This window comes from Rhizophagus irregularis, chromosome 24 (assembly GCF_026210795.1).
Source record: "Rhizophagus irregularis chromosome 24, complete sequence".
Classification (NCBI taxonomy): Eukaryota; Fungi; Glomeromycota; class Glomeromycetes; order Glomerales; family Glomeraceae; genus Rhizophagus; species Rhizophagus irregularis.
Genome location: NC_089452.1, coordinates 2,838,353 through 2,864,498, shown reverse-complemented (window position 1 = coordinate 2,864,498; position 26,146 = coordinate 2,838,353). Strand labels below are relative to the sequence as shown.

Here is a 26,146-nt window from a genome sequence, read left to right as displayed (position 1 = left end):
AAATAAGTATTCATTAATAATTTAACATAATGGCTAAATTATTCTTTATATTCCCATCGAATTACTAATTTTTTTTTATTTCCCAACGAATTAAAAGAATTTCAAACTTCGAGTTTCTTTCACAAGGAAAATAATAGAAATTTTCATTTACAATAATAAATTAATTCTTTTCGTAACTATATTAATTAAAGGAACTAAGATTAGATGACAAGTTCAAAATACGTTGACATTCTAATTTAATTCCAGAAGGTTTCTTGTTTTTTTTTACAAATTTTGTAAGAAAATTGCTCGGATTTTGATTGGTCAACCAGTTGTGATGCACCCAAACGTCAGGGGCAACTGAAATCCCATAATTTGATTTTTTTCAAATTTTTATTTAAAATGATATCGTAATGCAGCAATTTTTTTTTCCTTATCCTCTCTTGCCTATTGGCTAAGATCAAGTGTAGTATCTGTTCTTTTCAGTCTAATATCTGAAACGTTACACACTGTGTAACTTTGATATTAAACGAATTTTTGCAATTGGGGGAGAGTCCCTTGGCTTGCCAATACTCTTTCCACGAGTGTCCCTAGTATCGCACTACCTCTAGGCGACGCTCACGTTTTAGAATCAAAAGCGGGTTGGGAAGTGAAAAAAGTGGGAAAATAATTTTGGGGAGAAAAATATTACCTTAACTTTTAATTACGTGTGGTTATTACGTAATTTTTAAATCTAAAATATTACTATAGTAAATTTTTTTTATTACTAAATACAGTACGACGAGACTTTGCCGAACTTTGCCGAACTTTGCCGAACTTGCCGAATTTTGCCGAACTTTGCCAAATTTTCCAATTCTCTATTTTTTTAAATTTTTTAAATTTTTACATTTTTGGCACAATTGTAACATCTTTAAAAACCATATAGTATGTGTATTTTCGCCTGCTTTACAATTTACTTAGTATATCAAAAGGAGTTTATAAATTATAATGCTTTATTTAGAAATTTAGTTTTTTCATAATAAAAAACCTGCATATTATATATATTAGTTACTGAAAATATAAAATTTTTTTATAGTCAATAAAAATAAATTTTATAAAGTTTATAATACAATATATAATATATATGAATCTGATTAAATATACTGAATTAATTCTGGCTAAAATTTTTATAATACTGGCCAATTTTATAGTGCCAATATAATTAAGTTAAATAATATTTTAACTTGAAATAAAAATAGTTATAATTTAATATATTTGAACCAAATCAACTCAGTTTATAATTTAGTTTACTTATACTTTAAACTGAATTGTTAAATTACAGTTTAATTCTAATTAATTTAATTTATTAACTACTTATTAAGCATAGTATAATAAGTTATAAGTGGTTTATACTGTAAGAATAATATTAAAATAGTTTTTTATATATATATTTTTATACTTTTATTATTTTAATAGTGCTGCAGAAAAAAAAATAATAAAATTATTATTTGCTATATATATAATTAATAATTGTTTATTACTAAAAGTTTTCAGTTGCTTTAATTTTTGCATATTTATAAAATTTAAAATATTATATATATATATTTATAAAAAATATATATAAATTATACAAATTATTATTTTAATTTATTGCAATTGATATTTTATCATCTATTAATAAATTTTTTTTTGTTTTATAAAATTCATTAAGATTTATAATTTAAAAAAAAATTGTTTAAATTGAATTACTGATTGGTAAAATAATTACAAAATTTGTTTTTTTAAATTTATTTTAATTTGTTTTGTTTATTAATAAGTTTCAGTTAAAGTTATATTAGAAATATTTGAAATTTTATATTTTTTTTAATTATTTATTTAATATATCATAATATTTTTTATTTAATACTATTTTAATTGAAAAAAATATATATTTTGAAATTATTTATTAAATAATAAAAAAAGAAAAAAATTGCTAAGTTTATTAGTAGTAATAATGCAAAATTAAAAATCTAATAAAATATTAGCCAAATTATATTATAATTTTACTACAAGTAACTATTACTTTAATTTTTTATTTATTTAATATACAGTCGACCCCCTATATAGTCACCCCCCGTATAATCACAACATATAAAATTCCCCTTTATAAGCACACCATATTTTGGCCCAATGTACTAATAAATATATTAGAAAAACCTCCTCTATAATCACAACATATGACTTTTTTTATAATCACACCCTTTTTTTTCGGTCCCAAGGGGTGTGACTATAAAGGGGGCTGACTGTATTTAATAAAGAATTTTTCTAACTATCACTGGAGGTGGTGACTGAAATTATGACGATCAACCAGCATTAAAAAATATAGTGCCGGTAAAAATTGATAATTCTGGCTAATAGTGATCTGGTGATTTGGAGTAAAAAACTTTGAAATAAAAACTAAGAAAATATTTTTGCAGTATATTATTTTTAAAATTAATACTAGCAATTATAATAAAAAAATATTTTTGAAACAAAAATTTCCTGGATTCTGTTTTAATTTCACTAAACAACTTAAACAATAAAAGGCAATTTACTTTAATTAAAATGTTAAAATTACATTTTGAAATAAAATATATAAAATATTCTTATAAATATTAATGAAATTACATTTTAAAAGTTTTTAAATTGATTTTAATACTTTTTTACCCTTTTAGTTTTTTATGATTATCTTAAAATCTAGTGATTAGATTTTAATGATTTTAATGAACTTTATTATTAATTTTTAATTTTATTAATTTCGAGTTATTTTATATATATTTAAAGCCCCTCTTATAGTATTATAGTAGGCTCTTCTAACATGTCTATGAGTTTTGACTTCTTGCAAATCTTAACTCTACTTGTTATGAACAGAAATCGCGTCCTGCAAAAATATCCCTTTAGTAATTTCTTGTGTAAAAACAAAACATTAATAGCCGAACAAACTTAAAAGATAAATCATGACCAAACAAAAATGCCTTTTGGAAGAAACGATTTATATCTGTTGCGCAAGAGTTGAAATGTGACGAAAAGCTTATTAAAAAAGTTGCGTATAATGTAAATGAAGAGCAGGTTTCGTTCCTGCAGGAGACGTGGGAACTCCAGCAGATTGCGTCTCTGTAAGAATACAGTGTATTCATGAAGTATGAGGTGGCGCTCCCCGCCCTCGTCTTGAGTGTAGGGTGATCTTAAAGGAGTTGCGTTCTCGTGATAATATACGAAGTATAGGGTTGCGTTCCATCCTACGCTGTCAATGACCTATATGAAATAGATTCTTATTATATTTCTTCCTTTTTATTTTTTTACTGCAGTTGAATAATGAAAAAATGAACAAAGCTTTTTGGATGAATATCGAGAATATGCAAAGCGAAGGACTGATTGAGGAGAAACGGGTAAAAAAATTAGTTGTTTCGTTTCATGAAGAACTCGACTGACAGCACAATGGTTTCTGTTTAATAGACTAAAATCAAACTTTACTTTCACTCGACTTTTTGATAAATCTACAACCAATCAAGGATACGAAATTATGAATCTTTATGATGATGATAATCCAAAAAAGAAATTGAAGGTACATCCGAGGTCATCAATACCACTCTCCCTCAAGTACAAGTTCAGTTTAATAGCAACAGTGACGATTTTTTTGATGATTTAGACATTCGAGGAGGCATCAGAAGAAAGTGCGAGAACGTGCATGCGTGGTGAGGAAGAGATTGTTGACATATGTCTCTACGTAATTTATTTTTAAGTGTCGTTTTATCAGCCCAAGACACCCTACCTCTGAGACATATGAAATGTCTATAACAAAACCAACTCTCAGCGAACATTCTATACAATATTTGGCCAAACATATTTCGGTAAATGTTAACAATCAATGTGTAATCATGGGCTTGTCAATGCACTATCGGTAAATAAATATCAATCTCTTTTAGCTATATTTACTATTTTAACTACAAAAGTGGTGTTTTTTTCAAGGCCCAGACGCGTATACACAGCTAGTAACAATCAGAATTGGGGGCGTAAATATTAACCTTTGTTTTATTATTTGATGGACAAGCTGAAGCAAAGGTTAATTGTAATTTATTTGAATATTAATATAAAAAAAGCGGTCTAGTTTACCTTAATTAACAGTGGAGCGGAAAACAAAAGGATATATACATTTATAGAATTTTATAGAATTTATAAATATAGATTACTCTTTTGTATATTCGTAAAAATCAAAAAAAAAATCATAACGTGTTTCACTTTTCTGCCTTCGTTAAGCCCATCATCTGATATTCATACATGAATTATAGGATCATTTGGATTGAGATTACTTCTATTCATAAGATCTGGAATTACAAAATGTAAAATATCTGAAATACGTCTATAACCTGTTTACCAATATATTGTAACATCTCTTCTACAACTTCTTGATCCGAGCTTCATTTATAAGGGATGTATTTTTAATATTTAAAATAGAAATGAGGATTTTTAACTCATTTCTTCATTAATGTGGTAACTCAGATTGAAGTGCAGTTAGGTTTTGGTAAGCATCTTGGGAAATTGGCCCTTGATCAATAACTTTTGTAAATGCATCAATGCGCTGATTTTCTTTTTCATTTTTATCATGATAATCAGCCAAATAATCCTAAATTGAACATTAAATCGGATTTCTTGCAAAATTGGCTGATCGCTTTAATTATAGAAATTCAGAGTTTCATTTGAAATATTGTATCAATATGTATAGAAAATGCACGTGTTTAATAGGTTCACTTTAACATGTTAAATAGTTTAAAAGAACGAGAATGACTTTTTTTTTCATGTTCTTTATCTACATTTGTAGCATTTGTAGATAAAGAACAAGACCAAATACATGTATTCCAAAAAGATTTGAATGAGTATTAGGATTTTCCTCTATTTTAAAACAAATGATAAAACTAATGTTATAAATAAAAATACAAAATTTTATTTAAAATGGTGTACCAACTCACAAGTATTCATTGGCAGCTTTAATTCTATTACGTATTGCTGAAAGTTCTTTTTAAACCAAATTCTAAAAACAGGTTATCCATCTGATTCATATTCAATTTCAAATTTTATGGTATGTCGTAAATCTCCTCTACCCCAGCTAGTTTGAACTAAATAATTATCTGGAATTTTAAATTGAATTCCATTGCGAGAACGAGCTGAGGTATAGCAAATTATGTTTTTTAAAGGGTAAAAACCTTCTTCAACAATAGTGTATGTATAGTTGGTATTATTTTATTTGAGTAAAAAAGAGTTTGGTTAGAGAAAGACATGACAGAAGTAATTGTCACGCTAATCGCGTTAATTCAAACTTTTATATGTTAGTGTTACCACCACTTCGCCACGCAGTCACGTGATGATAATTTTATATTTTAACAAAGAAGTGGATTTGATGAGCGCGATAACTAAGTCGATGAGAAACAACGAGATTGGAAAAGAGTTACAACTGAAGAAACAAGATGATTATATAGACGAATACGGCAATTTGAAAGACAAGATCCGACGAACACATGATAAAAATTTTACCTCAAGGACAAGTGGTTGTTCGATGGAGTGGCGGCAAAGTGAGCCCATCATCAAGTTTAACATCATCGAGACGACACAAACAAAAGGAGGTAGTGAGGGATGAGGAACAATTAGTATATTGGTAGAAAATTTAGAAAATAGCAAAAACAAGGATAAAAACGGAAAAACGTGTATAAAACTTTTTAGGATAACGTATATAGATTATAGTATAGAATTACTTTAGTTAGTTTGGTAACAGGGAATAGTAAATGTATGAATGAATATCGAATAGCGATCTACGAGTACGATAGTCTTTACTCTGTTTTATTATACGGAGATTTTGATATGGAGAGATTTAGTGTAACTTTGTTTACCTAAATTTTGCCCAATTAATATTGAAACTTATATTAATAACAAATAATTGTTCTAATTGCTTTAATAGCATCATTTCTGCCTTATTGTTATCTGATATAAAACTTTAATAAAGTAATAGTTTTTGTAATCTATCTTTCTCCTATTACTTGTCTCATTCTTAAATTTTTCTAATTCATAGCGATAATTAATGTGATTAAAATTCTTTTCATTTCATTCATATCTTCGTTAATACTAAATTTTAAATTTGTATTAAAAATTTTCTTATATATCGTCGTAATTCTAAATTCAACGTTCCCCATTGTTCGTCTGTTTCCTTCTATATTGTTATTATATTTAAATATTGACGTGCCGTAATCGTTACTTTGTCGATATCGTTCCATTTATTAACTAACTCATCGAAATTTTCCCAAACGAAATTTTCTTTATTTACACATATATAATTTAACCAAAGCAAAAATTCAGCTTCCCTTACATCTTCCGTTTTTGTATCTTCATTTAATTCTTTATGTTTCTTAGTAATTAAAATATTATTTTTGTCGATGATATCAGACAGATTTTCAAATGGTTTCACACTTCCTTCATTACTTGACAATTCATTTTATGTTATCTTTCTTATTTTTATTTCTCTACTTAATTCATCTCCAATATTACAATGTATTAAACAAACATCGTCCTCTCTATTTCTAGAAATATTTTTATAACATCCTGCGCACTTTTTTAACCAAGGAGAATCAAAATCACTATTCGTTATTGAGTATAATGTATCCCTAAACCATTCCATCCTTTACTTTTAGATTTACGTTAATACTTACAAAATACTATGCCTTCTTTCGTTCCACGTGATTATTTTATCTTTTTCCTAGAAGCCACATCATCTAATTTCAAACATTCTACTAGTTTTTCTTCCGCCATATTGACTTTATATTTGTTTTTTAATTTCTCTAGAATTTGCATCCTCACATATTATCTCTTTTAAACGCTTGTACCGCAGAGGTTCACCACCTCCATAATTAATAAAACCTCGTTCCACACAAAAATGTTGCCACTTCATTAGATATTCTTTATCGTGTTTTATGATCTGATCTAAAAATAATATTTTCTTCTTTTTTAACTGTACCTTCCATTTATTATATTCATTTTCACTAAAAATATCTAGTGACAACCACCTAAATATCTATGACATTTATTATAATTATCCGTAATTAACTCGTGATCGCAAATTGAAATTCCATTGTCTCTTAACATCTTTAAACTATCGTTTACATAACTGTGACATAGTTTTCTTAAATTAACATTCTTTTCTCCAATACATTTTGCCGTCCAATATAAACCTTGTAATATAACTAAATTCATCTTGAATAATTTTTTTAAATCTTTACGACCAATACTATAATAAACAATGTTTTTCTCTAACATTTTCAATTGCAATGCGTAAATATTTTTAACTTACAATAAGTCTTTATCTTAAATTATAGCATTTGGACAACTGATCGGCAAATTACAACTATGTTTTAATACTTTATTTACCTTCGCCATAATTTTTCTCGCATTCTAATTCCGTTAAAACTACTGCTTGCAATTGATATTCAATTGCTGGAATCATTACCGTATTCCACAATGATATCAAAATTTTATCCGTTAACTTCCTCCATCTTATTTTTGAACAAAAAATCTCAACCATATGCGCAATTTTCCTTATGTATACTTTTCTATCGTCCTTATATGAAAAAAATATTCCCAAAAATCTATTACCTTCACTAGTCACGTATAACTTACACATAGTGTAAGTTATCGTTTCTGTAAGTTACAAATATATGCCCGAATTTCGCATATACACCATCGACAAATGATTTGCGTGCAACTTAAATTTTGGGGTGTGTCAAAATTTCAAAAATGCGCGCATATGATAAAAAGTTTACTATATTTAATATTAAGATTTTATTAGTAAGTTTACACTTACAGATCATTTCCAATAAGACATTTAAGACATTTTTCTAGCAATCTAATGAACGGCTGATCATATATTCATGTATAATTCTGCATAATTCTAACAAGACTAGAGCTGCGACCCATCAGAATTTCGACTTCAAAACGGGTATTACCCGTATCTTTTTGGATAAAAACCTATTCTTTTCTCAATAAATATATAAATCAAGATATTTATCAAATATAAAACAAATGAAGAAGTTTTTTAGGATAAGTATTGCTAAAACTCACCAGTGGCCATTAATACACCGCTTAATTCTGGCCAAAAATTATAATTTTGGCCAGAATTAATAAGAATCTCTTTAGGTCAAAAATTTTCATAGATTATTTTTGTGGCAAGATATATAAACATTAATTCTGGCCGGAGTTAACATCTTAATTCTGGCAAAATTTATGGAGCAATTACCCGAGTAATACCTGGGTATTGTAGAGGCCGAAATTACCTAGTGAAATTTTTAATTTTGGGGCGCAATTTTATATGTAGTCTAAGTGTACAAAATTTTAAATTTTCTGCATCCGCGATGACGGTAAACTAGTTTGTAAGATTTTATTGGTTAATTATTTCATTTGGGGATCGGGTAGTCAGGATAACCCTTGAAAATGATCTACATAATCATGACGAAGCAGTAGAAATGAACGAATAAGAAATTATTATTTTAATTGGTTGTTTTTGAACGTCTAAAATGGGGAAATCATTAATTTTATTTTGTTTAAATATATTTCTTAGAATTAGATTAGGAATAAGACTTAGAATTTCCTTTCTTTCTTGAATTTTTTCATTTTGATAATATTAATAATTTATCTTTGTAGTTTGTGGTGGCAAACGTCGTTATGACGGGCACAAGCTCTACAGTATATATGTGTCAACATAAATCGGATACAAAATGGGTATTACCCATTTTTACCCGTTTGTTATTCTATAACCCAGATACTCATAAATACCTGAGTATACCCGGATTGTATCCAGGTAAACGGGTAACGGGTCGCAGCTCTAAGCAAAACCTGTTAGGCAAATATCCTGTTGAAAAATTGTCTGTTTGGAAATTTTGCTGTAATTGTAAGTTTATTATAACAAGTAAATTTATTATTATTGTATACTACACTATAAAATTAAAAAAATATATCAGATATATATTTATTAAATATCTCAACATCTAATAAGTATATATAATTTTTGTGGAAAATAAAATTTTCTTAAATTTGCATATACTTGCTAATTATAACTTGTAAAGTTGATGGAAATCAGTTTAGTTTGACTTAATTTCTTATTAGCTTTAGCTTTAATTTGGACTAAGCTGAGCTATTAATAACACTAATATTCATGAAAAAATCATTTTTCATACTATGACATTAATGAACTTTTAAAAAATTTTTTTTCTATTTATTAATTTCACAGTATAATTTTATCACTTTGGTTTAATAAAATTAAACTTTCTTTATTAATTAAAAATTGTTTAGTAAAATTGAATAATTTTAGTAGTATAGTCATATGCATTTACGTATGTATAACTAGTAATTTAAAGTAGATTCAAATCCATACAACATACATTCAGTTATTAAAAATATTCTTTATATATGTAAATAAAGAATTTACACTAAAAAATTTTTTATACGTATAATATAAATAATAATTTGAATATTATTTGTAATGATTTTTGTATATAATTCTATCATATAGCAAATTCCTTATATATATATATAAATCATATATTGCTCTATATAATTTTAATACGGTGTCTGAACTCTGAAGCGTTACAATCACATGATTATCAATAATATCACGTGTTAAGCCTGATTCTAAAATTTCATTGGCCTATTATTGTTGTTACACCTGATCTTAAAATTTCATTGGCCATAGCGTGACAGATATTGAGTGTACTTCACTACGCTTCGGACAATTACTAATAAAATACTGTGCATAATTAAAATTTGATCAGATTATTCAGATATAATAGGATTCTGAAATTCTGAAAAATACATATAAAGGTCACAATGGCCACATGCAAGTTTATTTAACCATATTAGTAAAATTCTCGAAAGTCATAAAAAGTTATATATATAGTTTGCATAGTAGCAATTATTTTGCATAATGTCATATATTTTAATTTGCGTAAGATGCCGGTAATTTTTTTTTAATATACTGTATAAATATATATAATTATAATTCCAGCGATTTTCTACTAATTAGTGGTATAATGCCTTGGAATTCTAGCGATTTTCTATTAACTAGCAGCTTAACTCCTTAGAATTCTTGGAATTCCAGGATTTTCTACTAATTAGTAGCATAGCTCTACAAAAAAGCTGGAATTCTGACTTGCTTAAACAATTTTTAAATATATAAATATGTCATAAAAAAAAATTGCTTATTTAATAAAAATTATGGTCATAAACTAATTTTGCGTATTGACCTTAGTAAAAACATTTGACAAAATTGCCAATCATCACTTTATGATATGTATTTTTCGGGATCCTGATTATAATATATGACTATTAAAATTTTTTTCTATACTGTTCATTTAATTACATAAAGTGAAGTATTTTTTAATAGATATCGATATTTTAATATCTGTTATATATTAGTAAAGATATCTACATCTCTTTTTGTTACATAAAGATTACTCAAACCCTGCCTGATTATTTAATATGAAAAAGTAGCATATTTAGTCATCAGACAGGAAGGATGCTGAAATATTAATATTTTAAAGTTTACATGCAAATCTTTTAATATTTAACATATATATAATAAAAGATAAGAAAGAATTTGCATCTGGGAGAATATCAGTCTATATTGCAGGAAGCTATCACTTTATCTGATTATTTTAATACAAAAGAATAACGAAACTAAGTCAATATACTGTAATATTAGGATTTGCCTACAAACTTTATATATTTCAATATAATTATATAAAGTAATTAAATAACTTAACTCCAATAATAATAATTCTGTCTGTCTGTGAATTATTAATAGCTAACTAAAAATAAAATTTTCTTTTTAAAAAAAATTGGCATTAATATAAGGTAAGATACTTTGTATATTATGCAATAACTTTTATATTTACTTTTACTTTTTGTCTTAAATTAGGTAAAGTAAAATTGGTAGTTTTTATCTAACTTAATAATTTTTTTCTTCAGTTTATTAATATCATTTATTAATTGTTTTTATTCATAAGATAATGAATAATAATGGATATAAAAACTTTACAATTATTCTTTTTTAGAAACTTTTAATATGAAAGAATTAATATATATTTTTAGTATTTATGATTTTGCAAGACTTTTTATGTTCATTTAATACACTTCATAATATATATAAATTTTGTAAAAAGGTTAAATATAATTCCATCATCCCAAAAGTAAGATTTCAAAGTTTTTTTTGAAATAAAATCCAACGTAAATTTATTATGCTTATTTATCTGTTTAACAAATAATAAAGAAAAGATATCTAAACTGTGGTTAAAAATAATCAAAAATAAAAAAAAAGCAGAAATCTTTTTTGAATGATTATCGACTTATCGTTATGTAAGTTTCTATAATCTTTGTCTAATAAGGTTAGAATTAAACCAAAATAGTATTTTTTTTTTTGTATTTAAAATAATCGATTTTAAATAAACTTGAAGGCTAGATATGATGAAAATTTCCGATATTCTAATTCCAACATTAATAATTCTTCATCATATGCTGTTACCTTTAATATAACTCTTATTTACAGTCTCAATAACCACAAATTTCCAATCTGTCAGATCCTTCTATATTTCCTGAAATCAAGTTAATTATATTTATGTTAATGCTTATTACAAAAAGTGGAATATGTATATAGTTAGAAACTAATGTTTCTGAGAATGATAAAGATTCAGATTTGGATACTTCAGTTCTTGAAATAAATTATATCTGACAGATGTTATTATAGCTGTAAATGTTTATTAATATTTTCACTACTAACTAAAGGACGGGTATTAATAATCAAGAGGTGAAAAAAGTAAAGTGGTAAAGAAAATTAAAGTAAATCTTTATTAAGAATTTTTAGACTTGATTTTTCACAATTATGCTTTTTTTGCTTAGAAAGGTGAGTAAGAAAAATCAAGAGAAGAATTATGAGAGCTTATAGAGCAATAAATAGAAATACTATACATATGGAAACTTTCATCTGGAGGAATAGCTATATAAACTAGGGTAAAAGCTGGAGTTTGAGCGGTTAGTAGCAATCATGTGTGAGATTATGTTTGTGTAAGAAGAATTGTAACAATTGCATTTTTGTTTTATAGTATTATTCATTTCTTTATTCTTAATATTGAGGACAATTAATTATGAAATACTTCACCAAGGAAGAACTTGAAATGATAGATGGGACATCTATTCTGGAAGTACCTAAGTTTTAAAAGAAGTTGATGATTTTTTATGTAAATTTCTTAAATATTTTATTTACATGTTACATACGTACTTTTCTCTTCTATTGTAAATAAATTTGAGCGAGATCTGAACAAACAACAAAGAATCTATTTTAGGTAAGGTCAAGTATATAAAATTATTCGTTTCTCATAACCGGGCGGGTCATGTAAATGTTACAAAAAGATATTTTATTATTTAGTCATGTGATTTTAGTTTTGACCAATCATAATCATAAAAAAATAAATTTTTTTTTCCACCCGGTGACCCGGGCAAAAAATTTACTAAATCAACCAATCATCATCTAGGAATCGGCTAAATTTTTTTTGAAAAATAAATCAAATTTAGCAATTTTTTTTCATGAGAAACGAATAATTTTATTTCTTTGGCCCATAAAAAGCATCAAAACATTGTAGAATCAAGAACCTTTTATGCATATATCCCACCAGATTCTATAATCTTTTATTATCGTTATTTTCAACAATCATCAAAATTTAGGTCATTATATTACGTTTTTGGCTAGACATCTTTTTTCTTTAAGTTTTATTGAAATAATTGAAAATAAATATTTTATTATGTGCCGTTAGAAATCAATTTTATTAGTCACATTTACATCACGTTTACATCATGTTTACATATTTACATCATATTTACATCATATCCAGATGAATATCCTATTTTTCTTGTGAGAAAATCCGGATATCCTGTCAAAAAGTGAACGGATAAATACGTAATCTTAGGAATAATAAGCCATTAGGCTCATTTACTGGATCTAAGCCCCTAATATGCAGAGGACGGACTCTCTTTCAAATAAAAAAGTTAGAATAGAGGAATATCATTTGAAAGAATAATTATGTATAGTAATAGTATAAAATATAATGTATCATCAACACACTTGCATTTAATTTTTATTTCCTGTATTAATGAAGTACATCATTTTCTTGTGTCTTTGTCATTCGATCTTTCCACTTTATCAGTTATTACCCTCCAGCACGTAAATACTAAAAATATACTCGCTAGCTACAAAGAAAATTGTCTATCCTACTTTTGGGATCTAATATTTTACTCACGCCCAAATCGAATTGATCTATATGTGACTGTGTCAGTAAATATACCTAAAACTTCTAGGCTCAACATGATATAATTCTCCTCCATAAACAGATTGTGAGATACTGTTACGCAGTAAAATGTTGCGCAGCAATCATGTGATATAACTGGACCCGTGATGCCGATCAATGTAGCAAATGTTGAATATGTTTGACATGTTCATATGTCCGATATATAGAATATATAGAATATATGGAACATGTAGCATATATGAGATATATAGAACATGTAGCATATATGGAATATATAGAACATATAGCATATATAGGATATATAGCATATGTAGCATATGTTAAACATTTTTAGTTTGGAAATTTATGTATATATAGACCTGTAATTAGACTGTAATTAAAGAAAAAAATATAGAAACATGTGTGAAGAATTTAATTAATAAAATGTTTACCCTTTAATATACACCTTAATTTTAAGTTTGGTTTTATATGGTTAATCTGCCTTCCCTTATTTGTGTCTGATTGTATGCGCCAGTGTGAAGCGATACTCTATTCACATCTGATTGGATTGATTTTAACATATGCGTTGATCTTTAAAATTACCTTCTGCTTTATTAAATATAAACATTTTTTAATGTATAGCTTATTTTTAAGCTTATAAGAACTGACAAATAACAATACATTTGTGTGACCATAACGATATGTATTTATCATACGCTACATTCATTTAAAATCTCAAACGAAAACTTTATAAAAGAAACAATTTGTCTTAACACATCGGACAATTACTGTCGCCATATTATCAACTACTACTCCTTATTCACTAAGACATAAACATGCGACTCCTCTTTTTTTTTCATTTGGATAGTAGTGTCTGCACAAGTCATCCTATCTACACAAATTGAATTTAACGACTGTGGAGAGTTTACCAGATTTGGTTGCCCATGGAATCCAGGTGTATGCAATTATCATTGCAAATATAAGGTCCGAGATGGCAATAGACGTCCCTGCTGTGGGCACTGTGGAGGTCCCATAGGCACAACTTGTCTATGCGTTTATGGTTGCAGGAATTGCAGAGTAGGTATCACCGTATCAGTATAGCATTTCATTTGCGACCCTCAGTATTATTAATTGACTATTTTTTTTTCATATTAGTGAATTCAATCTTTTTCGTGTTTTTATAATTTTATGATACTTTTATGGTTTTTTTTTCTAGTATTCAGTTAACAGTTTTATTTCGTAAAATAATTTTTATGATATTTTTTTTTATTGGTATGTTATTATCTTTCTAGTATTCAATACCATTCTATAACCAGTGTTATCTACATTGTCATAAATAAAGCAAGGTTCTTGGAACCATTTGTCCAAAGTCCAAACGTTCATTATTGTCCGATTATATAAAGAGCTTATGTGGTGCAGTAGTCATTTACAACAAAAAAAAAAAATATTTTAGTTTAAAATAGAATTAAAACTTTGTCCAAGTTATTATAATTTTTAATGTCACGATATTTTTTAAAGCCCATTAGATTTTTGCGGTTTTATTATCTAAAAAAAAAAAAAAAAAAAAAAAAATTTTACCGCATTAACATAAAGTCAAATTACGTGAAGTATTATCATTATCATTTACCCACGGATATCACAAAAATATAGTTCTAATATTATACAGTAATATCTGAACTCAACCAAATACAATAACTAATAATATATATTCCAAAAATTCCAAAATTCTATTTGAAATAATGAATAAATAAAACAAATGAGTTAACATTTATTAGTAATAATATTGATATATTGATTTTTTTTTTAAAAAAAAAATGTACATGTTTATGAAAAATATTGCAAAGAAATTAAAAAATAGATAACATGAAAAGTTAACAATTAAAATTAAAAAATTAAATAAAAAAAAACGCTAATTATAACTAGCTATCGTTATTTATTATTAAAATACCGAATCCGAAATCTTAAATACTGTATATTTAAAAAGCCGAAATTCTGAAATGCCAAAATTTTTGATGAAATGATGAAATTTCTTTTAATACAAGGATTAGAGTTCAAGAATAAGTGTAGGAATAATAATTGTATTAAATTGTTATTCTCTAGCGCCATTCATTCATTTATTTTTTTGATGCTTGAAGATGAATTAGTAATTGTAAGTTGCAGGATAAATACTCAAAAAGAAAAAATGGTTATTGTCAATTTTATTTCGATGTTAAAAATAAGGTTAAATGATTAATGAATCTCCCTAATTACTTGTAAATGCTGAATTTAAGGACAAATATTTTGAAGAAATAAATTCGCTCAAATTTACAATTAGATCATTGGAAAGTCAGTGCAAAAGACTTTTATTTTTTAAGGAGTTGGATAATACTTCTCTTAGGGTTGGATAAATGAACTGGAAGATAAGACGAACTTAGCTATCAGTGCCTATTTTTTTGATTACCATATAATAATTCTGTAATGTATATTTTGTAATAATTGACAATATAATTGCTATTATAATTTAATATATATTAAAATACCATATTACAATGAAATATAAAAAAATAATAATTTTGTAATATATGACAATTATCCTTTTATATTAATTACAATAATAATATTAAATATCATACTTGTTAATAGACTTATTAATATATATGTTATTAAATATGATATTTACATGACATGTCAAAAATTCCTATTAATATTATTTAAAAAGCATTATAAAATACTACCAAAAAAATCACCACTGATAGCAAAGAAGTATTTGAAATTAGAGCTTTCACCCCCGAATCTATGTAATAGGAGGCCAGCAAATAATATCACGTTATTAAGTATAAATTTTATTATCAAAAAAATAATAAACAAACAAATTCGCTTGTTTAGCTTATGATAAAAAAGAAGAATAATGCAAATAAAATGGAATCAATGTTACTCCTTCCTCGGTTCTTCAAAGGGATGATCTCTTTTTATTATCAGTCAATGACCAACTAGTGCTCCGAATAATCCGAGTTAACCCGGGTTATTTTGACCCGACTCGACTTTTAAATCGGGTCGATACTTGTAATTTTGAGTGACTCGTGACCCGCATGACCCGCATGACCCGACCCGACGGGTCGGGTCATATATTTCCTTGACCCGGGTTTTAACCCGAATAATCATTTGATTATCCAAATCTTTTTTTTCGCACCTTTATTAAGTTAAAACGAAACAATTAGAGCATGTGCTTGAAATTCTGGCAGAAATAAAGGTATTATTGAGTTTCTATTGATGTATTTAATAAAATTTTGAATTTTAATTCTAATCTTAATTAAATAGTTAATTATACATATGTAATGTAAATTCTTTTAAGTTTAAAATTAAATGTAATTGAATAATATATAACTTTAAATACGATAGATAAAAGTTGTGCAACCTACATGATGATCATTGTCATTATCTTGTAGGTCAATTTTTCTTATTATTGGTTAACCAAAAATTCGAGTTTGAACCCGGGTTATACGGGTTAAACTACACTCGGGTCAAGTCGATTTCGGGTTATAAAATTGTGTGACCTGAACATATACGAGTCCCTCCTTTTTCACTTCAGGTCGGGTCGAATATATTCTCAAAACCCGACCCGACTTGACCCGGTAGGAGCACTATGACCAACTGATTCGGCTCGTGATGATTAATTGACGTGAGCTAAGTCAGCAATATTAAAAAAGACAATTTTCAGTTTGTTGAGCTTTATATTACAGTAAAAATATGTGTTTTTTTAATAAGAAAACCAGTTTTCATTTTTTTTAATAAAAAAAATGTTTTAATAAAACAATTGATTTTCATTTTTTTTTTCAAAAAAAAACTAGGCGTGTTTTTTTTACATTTCATTCAATAAAAACCCATACTAATCACATTTTTTATATTAAAAGTATTAAAAGACGCGTTTGTTAACTTCAATAAATAAAATCCTTTAAATTGAGTAAAAGTTTTGCATAACATTGTATATCCACTAGATATCCAGATATCATACGGATAACAGATTTAACCTCTAATGTTATATTTTTAGGATATATATTAATTTTTTTTTCATATGTTTTTTATTAAATTTTATCATTGTGGTAAGTTGTTGTAAACCTTAATAGGCGCTGAACACTTTAACTCTGTTGCAATGCGTCTGAAGTCATAAATCTACCAGCTTTATACAATTATGAAATAACCATGTACTTAATAAAATGTATATTATTTAATAATTTATATAATTGAATTTCTTCAGTGATGTTGAACGAGTTCTTGGTACCAAATTTTTTATTTGAACAATTTTGTTCAATTTTTGCTAGTCTAATTTTGGCCAGTATTAAATTTTAATAAAATGATTATGACATGACATGCACATCTTCTATATAACTAAAGAAATGTATTCATGTAACCGTTAACGTGATCATCTGTGCCTGATCTATTCCATGTTTTTATAATTAGAATTTTAATCAGCAAATTCCATGTTAATTACTAATATATGGGGACCATCTCAACAGGTTGGATTTTGAGCATTTGTTATAATCATATGCTCTATTAATCTAACCTTCAGAAATATCATTTTTCCATATATAATATTTTAATAAAAAAGGTGTAAATTTAGCTGTTAGCTTTTTGCCTTATAAATGCTTTCATAATTTTCTTTATTATGCATAAGTAAATAATATTTTATTTTCAGTATTTGTGATGATCGACATTTACCAACGAATTCTTCCCCACGTGATTTTTTAGCAACTAATTTTTGATTGGCTTATAACATTTATATTAAAAAAAAAACCCCCGAAGACAAAAAAAAAAGAAAAAAGGAAAAAGGGATATTTTTTTCTTAGAATATTGTAATAAATTATTTATTACTTTTACAATAAAAACATTTAAAAGTATTACTTTTACACTTTATTAAATTTATTATAAACTAGAAAATAAATATATGTAAATCTTGTTTTCTAATGTAAAAATTGTATTGATTGTAATAAAAGTTATAAGAAAAATGTGAAATATTAAAGGAATGTAAAAAATAGATATAATAATATATAAAAATTTGATAAAAAAACCCCAATTTAATGTTAATGATTCCTTCTTCTGCAAGTAAACTATATTTTTATAAGTTTTGAATTTAATTAGATTCATTTTTAGGAATATTTAAAAGTCATATTTGATTATGTGATTTTAAAAAAATTCAAATTCATTACCCTCTACATTACATTCCTGTTTTCAATTTTTACTATTTATTTTGAGGTTTTGGTCACGCCTCTATTGAGCACGTAGTTAATATGAAAATCACATGGCCGAACATGAACGTTTTTTTATTTTTATTACCAAACTTAACTGGGGGAATTTCCTCCCCATAAATATTGATAATTTACATAGCTAGTTATAAAAACGTCGTCTATATCACAAGATGTTACAAATCCAAAAAGGAAATTTATATGACAATCACATAATTCTGGCTGGAATTATCTCATTTTCATAAATTTTGTAATGCGTTTGCTTATCAGTTATGTTACACAATATACATTTGTAATTTGTTTATCATAACAGATAATCTTATGTTTTCTTCGGAATCAAAAATCGAATCTTTTCAAGATTTTTCTTATAGACGACCAACCTGACTTTGAATCAGTTTCTAATTTCAGTAAAAATAATCAGCACTTGGCCGGCATGAAAATTACTTTGGAGTCAGGTTAACTTATATGTAAAAAATTGCTGAGAATCGATTCTCTAGAATCTATTTTACTATGTTCTGTTGATTTTCGGTTAATTGATTCCAATCCTAATCTCCGGTATCAGCAGTTTTTTCTTAGGTAAATCTTTTTTCATTATTTTTTCTTCTTTTTCTCTACATTTTTATAAACTATTATTGCATTATTATTACTGTTTTTCTCTCCCTTTTTGATGAGTTTGCGTATTTATCCATTTTTGTGATGTTTTGTGTAGACTTGGGTGCCGAAACCTATAGGTGCCAAAACATGTTTGGGATTTGACATATGCCCAAATATAGTTTCAGAATTTTGCCGAAATCTCAAATCTCAAATTCCAAACTATTGCCGAAATCCCAAACCGTTGCCGAAATCCCAAACCATTCAGTTGCCGAAATCCAAACGTTGCCAAAATCCCAAACCTTTATCGAAATCCCAAATAATTGCCGAAACCCAAAACCGTTGCCAAATCCCAAAAGTATAATCTATATAATATAATAAAAACCTAGCCAGTACTTTTTTTCCCAGTACCCACGGTTTATATAGAACATGGAGTAGGTGACACAGCAGAATAATTCATAAAAGTTTTGGTAGTGATACCTACCAACATCCCACTGGAGGCATCGTATCAAAGTCCTCACTTTAATAGAGGTCGTGTTGATCTTATTATTTTATCATTCAAATAATAAAGTTAATGTTTAGTAATTCAGTAAAAGAAAAATTAATATTAATTATTATAAAAACTTATCATATATTACCGAACTGAACCGAAAAAATTTTTTTCGGTTCAGTTCAGAGCTCTAGTTTTGGATTTTGGCAATGGATTTGATTTTGGCAATGATTTGGGATTTCTGAAATGGTTTGGAATTTCGGCAATGGTTTGGATTTTGGCAATGGTTTTAGATTTCGGCAATAGTTTGGGATTTCAGCAATGATTTGGGATTTCGGCAATAGTTTGGGATTTGGGATTTCGGAAACTATTATATGCCGAAAAGTGTTTCGATTTCGGCATATAGCCAAAAGGTTTCGGCACCCAAGTATAGTTTTGTGGTTTATTTAATTTATTTTTGTGGTACAGTGCAAGAAACTTATATTTGACAATGTTTCAAATTTTTAATCCATCATATAAGTAATAAATAGCCAATGAAAACTCTCAATTTTATTGTGAAAAATATAATAATAAAATATGAGGGGGTATAATAAAGGAAATTGGCAAAAAGTGAACTAAAAGTTATGACAGTTTAAGACTTGTCTCAATAATATTAAATTAAGCAACAACTAATAATTCAAATATTGGGATAAATTTTAATATTTTAAGGCTTGGAATGATAAAAGAATTAAAAAATATTGGAGATTTTTTTTTCAAATATAGGTCAATCATATAAAATTACCATATTTTAAATGCTTATAACTTTTATGTGGTTATTTTTTTAAAATCTGACTGGTAAATTAATAGTACTTGTCTTGTAACCAGTTTATTTTTTTAAAATTTTATCTTTTTAAAGTGTAGAAAGATAAATTTCTTGCACCATATATTTGTGGTATATTTGTTTTTTTTATGTTATATTATCTTTATTTTTGGTATGTATATTTATAAAAATTAATAAAGTTTTTACCATTTTTACATTAATTTATTTTTATTTAAATATTAAAAAAGTTAGCAAATAAAAATTTTACAGAGAGGGAGGGAGAAGGAAATTCTCTTCCAGTTAAATTTAGCAATACTTTTATTTATTTATTGCTGACAATTTAATTTTAAACCTCTATGAAATCACATTTATAATTTTAATAAATTGTAGTAATAATGTAGAAGAGAGTATAATTAGTTAATCACCACTTTGGATGTTAAATGTGGCCAATCATTTCCAAGTTGGTTTTAATAAAAAAAAAAAATCAAAATAGTGATCCAAAACTACCTTTGCCATTCTAAATAGATTTGCAAAGTAGTTAAAGATACATAAATCTACTTAACAACTTTAAGAAGTTTATATATTATGTATCAAGAAATTTTATTTTTATTAATTTTTGCGATGCTTGATGATCGACACAAATTTTATGTGCAAATTTGTTCGTTATACATGCATGATGCAATGCTTGTACTTGTGATCAACATTTTTGCATATCTATTTTGCATAAATATATATATCCATACTAATAAAACGTTTAATAATAAAAAAGATAAATTTTTTTTTATTTTTTTTTTATTATACTCAAAGGAGAATAAAAAAGATATTTACATTATCTTTTCCAGTTAATTATATACTAATGGCTTACAGTAATAATAAGGGTAGTATTTTTAAACAAATTCGCAATAAAATAAAAAGTAGTATTGAAGAATTTGAGGAAAATATTGAGGAATTTAAAGTAAATAGTAATAAAGGTATATTAAACAAGTTGAAAAATTAAATTTTATTTGCAAATGCATTTAAATACCATCTATAATTATATCTTATATAATAATATACAAATATAATTTTTTATATTATACAAAAATCACGTTAAATAATTTACTTATTATTTTTGTTATTTTTCATGTAACTAAATAATTTATTTAATAATTAATAATACTATAGTTGGTAAGTTATCAGTTATTTAAATCTTTAGTTTTTACTTTACTTATTTTACATAATATTCAAATAACTAAAATCTTTGCTTAACAACTATTTAATAATTGATTATATTACAGATGGTAAGCTACAATATATATTATTTTATTTGCTTAATATCTTATATAGCTATAACTTAACTAATTATATTCTTAATATAGATTGTAAGTAATATATTTAATTTTTCAGTAAATATTTTTATATTATGTTCATATCTAACTAATTAATAATTAATAATATATAGGGTGTAAGTTACATTTATATTTCTATTATTTATTTAATTTAAGCTAAAAAATTCTTTATTTAAAAAATTATTTTGTAATTTATTTTAGATGGTAAGTCATAAGTTATTTACTATTTAATTCTATTATTACTTATTTATATAATACTTACATACAATTTAAACTAACAAAATTCTTTATTTAATTAGAACGTAAGTTATAAGTTATTTATTTAATTCTATTATTACTTATTTATATAATATTTACATATAATTTAAACTAACTAAATTTTTTATTTAATTAGAATGTAAGTTATAAGTTATTCATTTAAGTCTATTATTACTTATTTATATAATATTTGCATATAAATTAAACTAACTAAATTCTTTATTTAAAAAATTATTTTGTAATTTTAATTTATTTAGATGGTAAGTTATAAGTTATTTATTTAATTCTATTATTACTTATTTATATAATATTTACATATAATTTAAATTAACTAAATCCTTTATTTAATTAGAACGTAAGTTATAAGTTATTTATTATCACTGATTTATATAATATTTACACGTAATTTAAACTAACTAAATTCTTTATTTAAAAAATTATTTAATAATATAGGGGGTAAGAAGTTAATTTAATTCTATTATTACTTATTTATACAATATTTGCATATAATTTAAACTAACTAAATTCTTTATTTAAATAGAACGTAAGTTATGAGTTAATTCTTATTATTACTTATTAATATAATATGTACATATAATTTAAACTAACTAAATTCTTTATTTAAAAAATTATTTAATAATATCTTTGCTGAAACCTCAGATTTAGCTACTTTAACACTTCTGTCATGTGACTATCATGTGACTATATGGTTGATTGCTAGTGGCATTTTTTTCGTTTTGGCTGTCCAGTTTCTACCTCATTACTTTATATTGTCTACGTGGAGGTAATATGAAACTTTATTTATTTTTAATTTCGAGAAATACGTTTTTAATTTTAAAAAAATACAATTATTTTTTTTTAAAAAATTATGCAATTATAGATTCTATCTTTTTACTTCATATCTTCTATATAGTGGCGATGAAGAATGTTAATACGACAATTTATTAATTTTAAAAGTACGAAAATAAAACTGTGTAAATTTACCTAATATTTATAGAGTATAAAGTTTTTTTAGATGCATTATAAAATCTATATTATTAAATATATAGTATTGTTAAAATGTATAGTATTATTAAATATATAGTACGAAATTTGTGTGTAATTTATTATCAAAGACAATATATACATACAATATATTACTGAAATGCATTAAGAAGAATAAAGATTCTATGACTTTCGTACATGCATTTAAATTTAAATAGTAAATAAATTGTGTAATTAGATATAAGATATATCAATAGGGGCTTCATAAACTCCATAGCCACGCTCAATTAAGGCAATGTATTACTAGACCTACGCTAAAGATGACTTTAGCAAGGCTTTCTTTTGTGAATTAAAAGAAATTTCATACACTTTGCCAGCTGGTGAGAAAGCTTATGAAGTAACCCACATTAATAAAAGATTCATTAATAAAAGATAAAAAACTTTGTAAAATTTCTACGAAAGGAGAAAAGTGGTTTCCTAACTCTAAACAAAAAATAAATGAACAATTAGTAAACATTAATTAAAAGAAACAATTAAAATAAAAAAAATAAATACTTTCATTTTTGTTCATAATTACATGATATCAATCGATGAATCCAATATATTTATGATTTGCACCCTCGACTCGTACAGATGATCCCAGAAAATTTTACAGCCAAATATAAGGACATGGACACGTAGTGATATGGGTTCAATACCACCATACTTCTCAACCATAAAGAAATTATTTTTTCACCTAGATCTTTATTAAAATAAAATAATAAAATACAAAATTAATATATTCAAAACTTCACTGCAGACGATCATTTCTGTCAAACTCTGAATTTCATTCCAAAATTCAAATTTTCATTTTGAATTTCTTAATCAACTCGATTATTCTTGAATTTTCCAAGATTATTAATCAATAATAATAATAGAATTTTCACTCTCTATTGCTACGCATCTAGCTTGTCATCAGTATTCCCTTGAATAAATAAACATTTTATCAATCTACACCACGAAATGATGACATATCTCCAGTTTAGCATCATGTGAGAAGATGTCACGTGATAACTACGCCTCACACTTACTACCATTTGTCATATTACACCTACTATACCTAAGAATTAGCCCAAAAAATAATTCAACTAAATTTTATGCGTCTAGATTCATTTAAAGAGCAAGTATTCACTGGAAATCATCCAAAATTTTTAAGCTTCTTACTATATTATCATTAGCTTTAAATACTTTGATTACCTGGTTAAAATAGATGTAAATGAGTAAAAATTGCTAAAATAAGAAAAAATACTGCTAATTTCTTCAAAAACAGTCTAAAATTGTTACCTGCATTGGTTTTTTACACTTGGGTTGGACTTGCAGGCAGATTTTACTGCCATGACCACAACCACATTCACGTTCATGATTAAATTAAAATAAACAAAAAATTGTAATATTATGTTAGATTTTACATAGTACTTTTTCGCAATCTTGTCATTTTAAATAATTATTTAATTTATAATATTTGAAAAAAATTCTTAAAATGAAAAATACTGTAACCACGAAATTTGAAGTGATTTTTTTATTAATAAAGTTTATTAGTTATATGAGAAAAATATAAAAAGTATATTTGAGTTATAAGAAAAGGTCAAAAAGTTTATTTAAACAAATAATTTAAACTTAAATATTAAAGTTTAAAAATAGAACAATAGACTTTTCTTTATATAAGTTTAAATATATTAAAAACTCTATGTATCAATAACAGATAAATAAGCTTTTGTTAACAATTAAACTTTTATACATACAGTATAAATCTAACAATAACCTCGATAATAGAAATAAAAAAACAAAAAATATTGTCCATATGATATGAGTAAATTAATAAAAAGCATTCGTCTTTTCACACATTGATTAATAAAACCTTTATCCCCGTGCTCCTATTGTAACACTGATTGATTACTTCACCCTTTTCACCCTTACGCTCCTATTGTAAAATAAAAGCCTTTGACTGCTGACCGATGTTGTATTCCTAATAATAATTTTTCCATTTATAACACTATCACTAGTCAAAATAAGACAAATCGGCATCAGCTGATTAAACAAGAACATCACGTATTTGTGTACTACACTACCACATAACGCGTATCACAAAAGTTAAATTTAAACTTTTAAAATTTAAACAAACTCCCTTTTCCTCTTTTTTCTCTCCCCTCCCTCCCCTTTCTCTCGTTTACTTCATCTTTTCCTTCCCTTTGTCTTTTTTTTCTCTTTTCCCACTTCTTTCATAAAAATCCCTTATTTTGCTTACCTGACTTACACTTTCTATTAAAAAATTCTTAACAAGACATTTTCTAATGTTTCAATTTTTTTTTTTTAGGTATTCTTTTCAGTTGACACGAAATTTTGATATACTTTTCATTTTTTTTCTTTATTTGCTTTTAATGAACAGTTTCTAGCAGTTTATTTTTTTTATTTTTAGGCTTTTTAGATGGCCAGTTCACACCTCTAAGCATCAAAAACATGGAATCTTTCAAAACTTGTTAAAAAATGTTATTTTAACATTTTTTTATTTCTATCTTGTAAAAATCTGGCCAAATTTTGATTTTGGATCTCTAGATAATTTTTGAATTTCAAGAACTTTAATAAAAAACATTATATTGAAACTTTATTTTGTTTCTATTTTGTGGGTTTTGGAGTCTGGCTTTTGGACTATGAGCGAAATGTCAATACCGCCATTGTACAGTACATCACCAATCAGAAGATTCCGCTGTAACAGTAGAGAGCAAAACACTTTTCTTCCAAAAACATGCAATTGAGTAAGTTTCCAAAATAATCAAAAATATACTTTTTAAAAAAAAATTTTAAACATTTTTTTCTTTTTTTTTTGTAGGAAAATCGGCTTTAGCTTGGATATTATAATCTCAAAGGTAAAGAAAAATTAATTTATTTTTATTTTTAATGAACTTTACTTACAGTCTATTTCTTATTCTTTTTTTTAGGTGCATCTTTCAGTCTCTATTTTACTTTAATAAAATAGCTACTAGCGTTTTATTTTCATTTTTTTGTAAATGGCCAGCTTTTTGGGTGCTTAAACGCTTAGAAGATTCGGTCAGTCTTTTACTTTTGCTTTGAATTAATCCTTTTAACAAAACAATCACAGAATCACTAACATTTCATTTATTTCATTTTTTTTTTTACAGCATCCATTCTTCTGG

At 25.7% G+C, this 26,146-nt stretch overlaps 1 protein-coding gene across 1 annotated transcript; it reads right to left on the bottom strand.

Annotated features, from left to right (window-relative positions):
- Nucleotides 1–7,011: 7,011 nt before the first annotated feature.
- Nucleotides 7,012–7,212, bottom strand: OCT59_016308 (uncharacterized protein; the record flags this gene model as incomplete). Its single annotated transcript, XM_025324208.2, has 1 exon — nt 7,012–7,212. One exon carries the CDS (start codon nt 7,210–7,212, stop codon nt 7,012–7,014), a length of 201 nt encoding a protein of 66 aa, XP_025187600.2.
- Between the last annotated feature and the right edge of the window lie 18,934 nt (nt 7,213–26,146).